At 43.0% G+C, this 11,244-nt stretch overlaps 1 protein-coding gene across 1 annotated transcript; it reads left to right on the forward strand.

Moving 5' to 3' along the window:
• The first annotated feature begins 9,915 nt into the window (after window positions 1–9,915).
• On the forward strand, window positions 9,916–10,350 carry LOC138875805 (uncharacterized). Its single transcript, XM_070154675.1, has one exon. It carries the CDS (start codon window positions 9,916–9,918, stop codon window positions 10,348–10,350), a length of 435 nt encoding a protein of 144 aa, XP_070010776.1.
• Window positions 10,351–11,244: the final 894 nt, after the last annotated feature.

Consider the following 11,244-nt stretch of genomic DNA (forward strand, 5'->3'; position numbering starts at 1 on the left):
TAGTTTAGTTGCTTCATTGTGGAGGCAATTCCCTTTAATTAATTTATGGTTTAATATAGTGCATGTTAGTCGCTACATAGCTTGAATAATTAATTGGAGTCCCTTTAAGTTTTTCCTTGATTAATTAGTCTGAGGTGAGCCGTATTAAGCGACTTACAACTTATGGCCCCCCAAAGGTTGATTTAGAAATCCTTTGATTAGAGTAATTTGAGGTGCGCCGTGCTAAATAAAATCTCAAAATGCATGTCCCTCACTTAATTAATTTTAATCCTTAGAAATCGAGGTGTGCCATTTAGTTCAAAGATGTGTTTTAGATAACGTTGAATTTTTCTAAAATTAATTCAAAGCGGTTAAATAAGTTAAAATATACCATAGGTTAAAACATGTATTAAAATCAGATAATAGGCCAATTGTAATAGTTTAAGTGACCATGCTAGAACCGCGGAATCCAGGGGTGCCTAACACCTTCCCTCGGGTTAACAGTATTCCTTACTTAGAATTTCTGGTTCGCAGACTTCAAAAGAAAAGTCGAATTTCCTCGATTTGGGATTTAAGATAAATCGGTGACTTGGGACACCAATTAAAATATTCCAAGTGGAGACTCTAAAATTAAATAAAATAATTCCATTTCGAATAATGTCACTTAAAGTGGAAAAACTCCCTTAAACACCCTTTCGGGTGGTAAAAAAGGAGGTGTGGCAGCTCTGGCGACTCTGCTGGGGATCATAACCCAGAATCTCTGGTTTAGGGTTCAAGAATTCAAGCTTAGAATAACTGTTATAGTTGGCTTTTATCTATTTGTCCGATTTTTACATGTTCGATCCTAATGTGCTAAATGCCGCTTTTTACCGCTTTGATATTTTGTGAACTGTATATAAACTGCTATGAAACCCTTCTTCTCTCTGAGTCTTTTAAATCATTTGAGGAGTGTGCACTTCGTGTGACTTCTCTTCTGTCTAGAGTCTTATGCAATTTTAGAATGAGGTTCGGACAAGTTGCAAAGCCGGTGAAGCTTCTGTATTCTGGGTACGCTGCCCCCCCTTGGCTCGAGCTGTCCGCTCGGGTAAGCCAAGTCTAGAACAATAAATCCAGGTTTTAAACCTAGTATAACAAAACCTCATGCCGGATCTCTAGTAGGAACGTTTGTTTGCATCACGTGTATTTAACTTTGGAGACTCAACATAGGGGTTGGGTCTGTCTAGGACAGGTGTACCTGAAATGAAAAAACCATCCTGATGCATCCTGCTTGCTACTTGTGCATTTATTTGCTTCGGATTTTCATGTTGACCGGCTTATGAATAATATGAGAAAGTTGGGAAAAGAAAAGAGCAATGTGAGGGCTAAGAAAGATAATTACCTGTTTTTGAAAAAAACCAATGTCCAAAAGGTACTGAAACACTGCTAAATTTTTTTTTTTAAAAAGGAAAAGAAAATCTTGTTTTCAAAAATAGTTGGTTTTATTTTTCGACAAATTTGCCCAAACTGCGCCAGTTTGATTCTCACCAGATGTGGGATACGTAGGCAACCCTCCTCGGGTCCAAATTCCCTTTTGCAAAAATAGCCCAAAAATAACAAAAATATTATTGTTTTTATTGTGAATAAGTAAGGTGATGCCATTCTTGTCTAAAATAGCCGAATGTCCCCAAAAGGGCGCCGGAAGGCTGTTTTTGCAAGAACAGCCGCCTGTGGTCTCTTTTTCAAATTTTTTGACCGGTTGTCGAGTACACCTTAAAATCTTCTTCCCCAAAGTGCTGAAAGGCCGTATTTGCAAAGCCGGATTTTTTTTTTTGGAATGAAAACTTTTGAAAAAAAAAGTGTTAATCTTTTCTTGAGTCAAAATGAGTTATTAAATCACCCTAATAAATGTGCAGGATGAGCATAAACAAAAATAAACCCTTCGCAGCTCTTGAGGAAATCCCCTTACAACTTCATATATTGTGGAATGATTTGGGAAAAGGCAGTAGAGGAACTGTGATTAAAGTATTGGGTGGTCTTGTTGGATTGTTGAACATCAAGCCAAGATTGGACATAATTGAAGCTTTAATACCTTTTTGGGATCCGACTCGAAATGTGTTCCGCTTTTCTAATTTTGAGCTCACACCCACACTAGAAGAAATTGCGGGTTACGTTGGCCTTAATGGAAATCTTAGAAGTCGGTATCCGGTGTCGCCAAGGCCGGTATCTCCCCACAGGTTTTTGGATATGTTGAGTATTAGCCGGGTTATCCAGGATAAGAATTTATCTGAAGGGTCATGCACTTTCCAGTTCTTGTACCAACGTTATGGTAACCCCCAAGGCTTTGAAGCACCGAATACTGGTTTGACTCATGTTGGAAATAAAGATAAATTGGAGGCAAGGCGAGGCTTGGTCTTTATAGTAGCCTTCTTGGGAGTTATAATCTGTCCGCGAAAAGACCGCAACATAGAACTAGGCCTAGTGGGAATGGTTGACGTAGCAATCAAGAAAGCTAATGGCACTCTGGTTCCCTTGATTTTGTCTGAAATTTACCGAGCTTTGACCATCTGTCAAGAAGGCGGAAAGTTCTTCCAAGGGTGCAACTTATTACTACAGTTGTGGATACAGGAATATCTCTGCTACCGGGTCGGGTATATGAATTATGGCATGACCGGTTTGACTTGCATCGAAGAATTTGAAAGTCGAGTGGTGGGTGTTGGATTTCTCGAGGGTACCGAGGCTTGGTCGGCACGTTTGAGCTCTTTGACTTCTGATAAAATTGAATGGGCGTTCGAATGGCTCCTTGTCACCGAGGTTGTGTACATGTTAGCCAAAGTATGTTATCTTCTCCTGATGGGCATCCGGAGCATCCAGCCATATGCTCCTCATAGGGTTTTGCGTCAACTGGGCAGATTTCAAACTGTCCCCTATGATGAAGATTTGAGTGGACATGTAGTCGAATTGGGCCCAAAGGCCATATTTCCGGAAGGAAGAGTTCGACAAGTGTTGAATGAATGTAGATTTCTTGAACCTAAGACTATGGTGCGGGATCTAGCTAGAGGTGAAGTAGGCCCCAAGTACATTATTTGGTTCGGTAAAAGGTTCCAAATTCCTGAGAGACATGCTAAGAGAGCTCATGTTCAACAATTCACCAACGATTCGCAAGAGCAGTGGGGCTGGTTGGCAAAAGAAAAAAGCTATAGGGCCAAAATAAGTAAATTAGAGGGACAAATCAGGGACCTCAAGTTTGGCAACAGTATCCAGGCTGCCGCAGATGAAGGGGAAAAGGAAAAAGCTAACTCAGGAAAACGAAGCCCTCAAAGGTCAAATCCAGAAAATGAGAATAGCTGCTAGAAACCCGGAAAGAAGCCGAGCAGATGAAAGGCTTATAAGCAGTCTGATAAAGAAAGCACTTGAGTGTCAATATGACCTAAAAAACTCTGAAGCCAGTCTAGCAAAATTCCGGGCCCAATTGGCGAAGAACGCAGAAGGGCGGGGACAGTTTGTGCGTCAAATGAAAAGAAAATATGAAGGGACAATCACCAATCTGAAGAGAAAGTTAACTACCCTTGAGAATGAGGCGGCCAAGCAGGCCAAAGACTTTAAAGCTGATAGGGAACATTGTTATGCTTTGATGGCTCAGATGGAGGAAGAAATGCAACAATTGTAAAATCAAAACCATCACGACACTCAGGTATTAGAAGCCAGGAATCAGCAGGTCGGGCGTCTGCTTCAGGAAAAGGGTAGAATCCGGAGAGGGTTAGAGCCATTGTCAACTACATTGTCATGAAATGCCAAGCATGTGAGGACATGAATCGAACCACTTTCTTCGCTGCAGTGATGACATTTGTCCGCCAGATAATGAGTGATTTGGAGCGGCTTCAAGGGGATCTCGCATATAGGCCCGTGGCGAGACCGAATGATGTCCCACGGGCCCCAGGAGTCGAAGCCTTAATGTATTCTTGATTTTTAACTTATCGAGTCTGTATATTGGTTTATTTTGAGTCTGTTCGTAGTTTTTCCAAGAAAATTAGTAGTTTGAAGTCTTTTGTAATAAAAGTTTAGGAGTTTTTATTAATGAAAATCGAAAATTCCCCCAAAAAAATTTTGTTTCTTTATTTTTTGCATTTATTTTTCTTGAACTACGTAATGATCTGATTCACGCGGCGTCGTAATACGTAGGCAATCCTCATCAGATCCGGTCATGATTTTGTAAATAACCCCAATAAGAGAGGGATGTGAAAAGAAAGACCCAGAAGAAAAACCCAAAAAGTAAGAAAAGAGAGCCGAAGGAAAATCAAAGGAAAAATGAGAAAAGAGAGCAAGAGGAAAAAAGAAAGAAAAGTGGAAGATTGGGCAGTGGAAAAAGATAAAATTGGGGAAAATAAGTAAAGCCAGGATGAAACATGCAACCGTTGCAAAACACGTAGAAACACATTTGACTGTATAGGTGCATCACACCCCAACGTGCGATTACCTATGTGTTATTGGCTTCAAACTGACCGGTTTGTTGTCTACTGTTAAGCTCAGGTTTTATAGAAAGGTGGTTGGTTTTGTGGTAGTCTGGCTTCGCATCCATACTTCACGAGGTCGAAGGGAAGCATTGAAATGTCTTCAGAAATGACTTTACCAATAGTTCCTATTGCGGATGAGAGTCCGATCTCGGGCATCCCAACTTCAGAACCGGTAGCTACCGAGGAAAACAGGTTACTGTGTCTCCGCATGATGGAAATGTGGGACGCCTGGGCAAACGGAAGAGAACCACCAAGTGCAATACCTGGATTTTCCGAGCTTTTTCCCAAGGCAAGTGGGACCTCCAACATCCCCATAAACTATCCAAATACCCCACTAGGATACCCTACTATTTCCTCCAACTTTGTGGGAACACCTTCTGAGGTTCGCCCCCAGGTGTTAGCTTCAGGTGCAGCTTCGAATATCTTCACTGCTCCGCCTTGCTCGGCTATGGCACAACCTACACTGCCCAGGCCCAGCTTTGACCCATCATCCTTCACCTTCCAAACACCATCTTTCCCACTGGAACCTACACAATTTCCCACCTATACTTACTCCCAACCACCCCGGCATAAGTTCACCGCAGGGCAAGAGAAAGCCACCAAAACCCTGAGCAAGAGGAAATTGTGAGAAAGATGAGAAGCATAGAGCAGAGTCTCAAAAACATAAAGGGTTTGAGTGGACAAAAAAATGTATCCTATGCCGACTTATGTATGTTCCCTCACGTGCATCTACCATTGGGATTTAAAACCCTGATGTTTGAGAAATATGACGGGCACGGAGATCCCATTGCCCACCTCAAAATATATTGCAACCAGTTGCGGGGAGCGGGCGGAAAAGAGGAGCTCCTCATGGCCTACTTCAGAGAGAGTTTGGTCGGAATCGCATCTGAATGGTATATGGATCAAGATATATCCCATTGGCATATCTGGGATGACCTTGCTCGGGACTTCGTCAGGCAGTTTCAGTACCACTTTGATATTGCCCCTGATAGGAACTCATTGACAAATCTAAAGAAGAAATCCTCGGAAAGCTTCCGAGAGTACGCTGTCAAATGGCATGAGTAAGCCTCCAGGGTAAAGCCTCCAATGAACGAGATTGAAATGTTCACGGTCTTCCTCCAAGCCCAAGAGGCTGATTATTTTCAAAATATGATGTCCGCAATGGGTAAGCCATTCGCCAAAGCCGTCAAAATTGGCGAAATGGTTGAAAATAGATTGAAAACAGGGCAAATCTTGAGCCAATCCGCCATCAGAGCTACCTCCCAAGCCATTCAAGGTGGGTCTGGAGGAGTAGCGAAGGGAAAGAAAAAGGAAGAAACATCCATGGCAGCGTTGGGTGCAAGAAAACACTATACTCCCATATCCCTTTTCTCAGAAAGGACCCCGCAGCACTATTACCCCCACCAAGATGTAGCCTATGCTCCTCAGCCATACATGGTCATGAATGCTCAACCTTATGTCCGGCCACAACAACAATCTAGCCAGAACCAAGCTCCGTTTTCTAGAAACCAGCCACCTTACCAAAACAACTACAACCCCCGGCCTCCACAAAACAATTTCTACCCTCGTGAACCACCCAAGAGGCCAAATTTTACACCAATTGGTGAACCCTACTCCAGCCTGTTACCAAAGCTTGTTCAAATGGGTCTGCTATAGCCTGTTCCTCAAACCAGGCAAAACCCAGCATCACCCACTTACAGAGCCGGTACCTGATGCGCCTATCACTTAGGGGCAGAAGGGCACGACACAGATGATTGCTGGACTCTAAAGAGAGCCATGGAGAACTTGATAAAACAAAGGAAGATAGTGCCAAGGGATGAAAATATTCCCAATATAACTAACAACCCACTGCCGGCTCACAACAACGGGCCGGTAATCGGAATGATTTGTGATGACAATGAATTTAACCCAGCGTTGAAGTCCATCATTGCCATCGTTGATGTAGAAAAGAAACCAAAGGCTGCCCCGAAGCAAGACAAAGGGGAGAAAAAGAACAAAACCACTCCTCCAAAGTCAGAGAAGAAAGTTGAAGTTGAAACTGGGTTAACGCCTCCCAAAGATGATGTTCTCTATGTCCCTCGAGGCCGCAAAGAAAAGCAGATGACTTTGAGTCCTCCCAGGAGATTCGAGCTGGATAAGATAACTCAAATGTATGTGCCCAAGGGATATTATGTGATGCAGGGGCCAATTAATCTACCAAGGCTGAGTGAGCCTGTGGTTATTGGCCACGCACCACAAAAGCCCTTGACGGATCCTACCGCTGTGCCCTGGAACTAAAACAAATCAGTGGTGACTTACAAAGGCAAAGAAATCTCGGGAGAAGTTCAAGAAAATAACCCGGCTGAAAAGTATTTCAATTTGGAAGAGGTGAACAATGCCACTAGAAAGCGCTTCCCATCTAAGAAGCCCGTGAGTGCCAAAGAAGCGGAGGCCTTCTTTCAAAAGATGAAAATGGCGGATTATGAGGTGATCGACCAGCTTCGAAAATTTCCCGCACAAGTCTCCTTGTTATCTCTATTGATGAACTCTACCGAACATCAAAAGGTATTGATCAAGACCCTTAACGAAGCATATATTCTTGTTGAGACTTCTGTAGAGCAGTTGGAGAGAATCGCCGAAAGATTTTTCGCAATCAACCAGATCTCCTTCAGCAAAAATGACTGGCTGCCAGAAGGGGCCGTATATAACAAAGCCCTGCACCTGACAGTCAAATGCGAAGGGTACTACGTGAAAAGGGTTATGTTGGATGGAGGTTATGGAGTAGACATTTGTCCACTCTTAACTCTACAGCGTATGGAAATCGGTACCGAAAGAATCCGACCCAACAACATCTGTGTACGTGCCTTCAATGGTATCAAAAGGGACACAATTGGAGAGATTGATCTGATTCTGACCATCGGCCCAGTAGACTTTGAAGTAACTTTCCAGGTTCTAGACATGGACACATCCTACAACTTTCTTTTGGGGAGGCTGTGGATCCATGCAGCGGGGGCTGTACCCTCTACTCTTCACCAGATGGTGAAGTTCGAGCACGAGGATCAAGAGATTATGTTTCACAAAGAAGATGAGCAATCAATTTTTCGGGACCCATCTGTCCCATGTCTTGAAGCAAGAGAGGGGAGTGAACACATAGTCTATCAGGCCTTTGAAATCATGGTCGCGGATCAGTGCGAAGAAGGAAAACCTTGCCCTCAACCCTTCCTTTCTAATGCATCAATCATGGTGGTCAAAGAAATGATCAGGCACGGCTACAAACCTGGGAAAGGGCCTGGGAAATTGTTGCAAGGATTAGCTGAACCTATCATCCTGACCGCCAGTGAAAAGTTCTTTGGGGTAGGCTTCCGACCTACTCCAGCTGATGTAAGATGGGCAGATGATAGAAAGAGTGACGGTTGGGTCTTGCCTCAGCCGGTGCTGCATCTGTACAGAACATTTTCAAGCCGAAATACAATGAGAAAGAGGAAGATAAGGCCTTTAGGGACGAAGAAATCGAAGAAATCTGTGGGGCCATGAGGAAGATACTGTATGAAGCCCACATGGTTCAACCAGGGGAAGGATCAAACACCGCTGAGGTGTTTTATATGGGACCTAATGCCAAACTGCAGAATTGGAAGGCTACGCCATTTCCAATCAGGCGAGAGTCCCGGTAGACCTGTCCTGCCACTTTTTCTGCATCACGAGTTATTCCAGGGTGTAACTCAGATGTTTTCTTTAGTTTCCTGTCTTTTAATTTCCAATGTAAACCCTGTTATCTTCAAATTCAATGAAATGAAATCAATATTTCATCGTTCATCTTTCTTTATTCTTTCTGATTCAATTATTTTTCTCTTTTATTTCTTCTTTCAGTTCTAATAATGCGGATTTAAATAACATGACATGCTTGCAGACTTCATGCCCAGATCCAAACACGCTGTCTAACTATGAAATAATGAACCAAGAACCGCAATACGATGAAGAAGAGGCTTTTAGGGAAATAAATCGAGAATTGTAACAATTTGAGAATAAACCTAAGCCGAACTTAAATGATACCGAGCCAGTTAACTTGGGTAGTTCTGAAGAAATCAGGGAAACCAAGATAAGCATTCACACAGATGGAAAAACCCGGGACGCATTAATCCAACTCTTGTTTGAGTTCAAAGATGTGTTTTCTTGGTCATATGACGACATGCCAGGACTAAGTGTTGATTTGGTGGTTCATAAGTTGCTGACTTACCCCGACTACCCCCCTGTCCAGCAAAAGCAAAGAAAGTTTAAAATTGACATCAGTGACAAGATCAAAGAAGAGGTCACAAAACAGCTGAAAGCGGGGGTGATCCGAGTAGTTCGGTATACCACATGTCTAGCTAATGTAGTTCCAGTGCCAAAGAAAGACGGGAAGATCCAGGTGTGTGTGGATTACAGAGATTTAAACAAGGCAATTCCCAAATATAACTTCCCTTTGCCGAACATCCACATCCTTGTTGATAACTGCGCCAAACATGAGATACAGTCCTTCGTGGATTGTTATGCAGGATATCACGAGGTGTTGATGGATGAAGTAGATGCAGAAAAGACAGCTTTTACCACACCTTGGGGTACATACTGTTACATAATCATGCCATTTGGTCTGAAGAAGGCCGGGGCAACCTACATGAGGGCAATGACTGCCATTTTTCATGATATGATGCACCAAGAGATAGAGGTGTACGTGGACGATGTAATCATTAAATCCAAAACTCAGGATGACCATGTTCGGGACTTGAGAAAATTCTTTGAGCGGCTACGCAAATATGATTTGAAGCTTAACCCTGCCAAGTGCGCATTTGGTGTCCCATCTGGCAAACTCTTGGGTTTCGTAGTCAGCCGAAGGGGCATTGAGTTAGACCCAACAAAGATAAAGTCCATTTGGGATTTTCCTCCTTCGTAAACCAAGAAGGATGTTATGAGTTTGTTGGGTAGATTGAACTACATCAGCCGGTTCATTGCCCAGTTGACCTCCACATGTGAACCCATATTCAAGTTGTTAAAGAAAGATGCTGCGATCAAATGGACAAACAAGTGCCAAGAAGCTTTCGATAAAATCAAGGAATATCTATCGAATCCCCCAGTGTTGGTCCCACCTGAGCCAGGGAGGCCTCTGTTCCTGTATCTGACAGTCTTGGAAAATTCTTTCGGCTGTGTCCTCAGGCAAAATGATGTGACCGGAAAGAGAGAGCAGGCCATTTACTATTTGAGTAAGACGTTTACCAGTTATGAAGCCAAGTACACTTTACTGGAAAGAACTTGCTGCGCTTTAACTTGGGTCGCTTAGAAGCTGAGGCATTATTTGCATGCCTACACCACTTACCTCATAAGCAGGTTGTATCCTTTAAAATACATATTCCAGAAGCCAATGCCCACTGGGAGTTTTACAAAGTGGCAGATCCTGCTCACGGAATTTGACATAGTCTATGTCACTCGCACTGCAATGAAAGCCCAAGCGTTAGCAGATCATTTGGCTGAAAATACGGTCGATGATGAATACCAACCTTTGAACACTTACTTCCCTAATGAAGAGGTAAATTCAGTTGAGGCAATATCCAAAGACACCAATGCTTGGGAAATGTTCTTCGATGGAGCAGTAAACACAAAGGGTGTTGGAATTGGGGCAATCTTGATCTCACCCACTGGTCAGCATTATCCAGCCACAACTAGGCTTCGGTTTTTCTGCACAAACAACACCACCGAGTATGAAACCTGTATTATGGGTATGAACATGGCAATCGACCAAGATGCCGAAGAGTTGTTAATCATGGGAGACTCGGATCTGATTATCCAACAAGCTCAAGGAGAATGGGAAACCCGAGATGTCAAGCTTATTCCTTATAGGCAACATGTGGAAGATCTGGGCAAGCGATTCTAGTCAATAAAGTTCAGGTACATCCTTCGTTGTCATAACGAACTGGCCGATGAGCTTGCTACTTTGGCCTCGATGCTGCCATACCCAGGCAATGCCCACATTGATCCCTTGAAAATCCAAATCAGGGAAAGGCATGGCTACTGTAATACGGTTGAGGAAGAACCAAATATTCAGCCATGGTATCATGACATCAAAAGATTTTTGAAAACCAAAGAATACCCCGAGCAAGCCAGTAGAGACCAAAAAAGAACCATTAGACAACATGCAAGTGGTTTCTTTTTGAGTGGTGATGTCTTGTACAAAAGGACCCCAGACCTCAACTTGTTAAGATGTGTTGACGCTGAAAAAGCCGATAGAATCATGTACAAAGTGCACGCAGGAGTGTGCGGACCCCACATGAATGGGTATGTTTTGGCAAAGAAAATCCTTCTAGCGGGTTATTACTGGATGACCATGGAAAAAGACTGCTTTAGTTTTGTTCAGAAATGTCATCAGTGTCAGGTGCACGGTGATTTGATTCATGCACCTCCCACAGAACTGCATCCTATGTCAGCGCCTTGGCCATTTGTTTCTTGGGGCATGGACGTCATTGGGCCAATCGAGCCAAAAGCCTTAAATGGGTACATATTCATATTGGTCGCCATTGACTATTTCACGAAATGGGTTGAAGCAATCACTCTCAAATCTTTCACCAAGAAAGCTATGGTAGACTTCGTGCACTCTAACCCCATCTGCCGTTTTGGTATTCCTGCAACTATCATTACGGATAATGCTGCAAATTTGAATAGTCATTTGATGAGGGAGATATGTGAAAAGTTTAAGATAACACATCAGAAATCTACCCCTTATTGTCCCACAGCCAACGGTGCCATTGAAGCAGCAAATAAAAACATCAAA

This window comes from Nicotiana sylvestris, chromosome 8, assembly GCF_000393655.2.
Source record: "Nicotiana sylvestris chromosome 8, ASM39365v2, whole genome shotgun sequence".
Taxonomy (NCBI): Eukaryota; Viridiplantae; Streptophyta; class Magnoliopsida; order Solanales; family Solanaceae; genus Nicotiana; species Nicotiana sylvestris.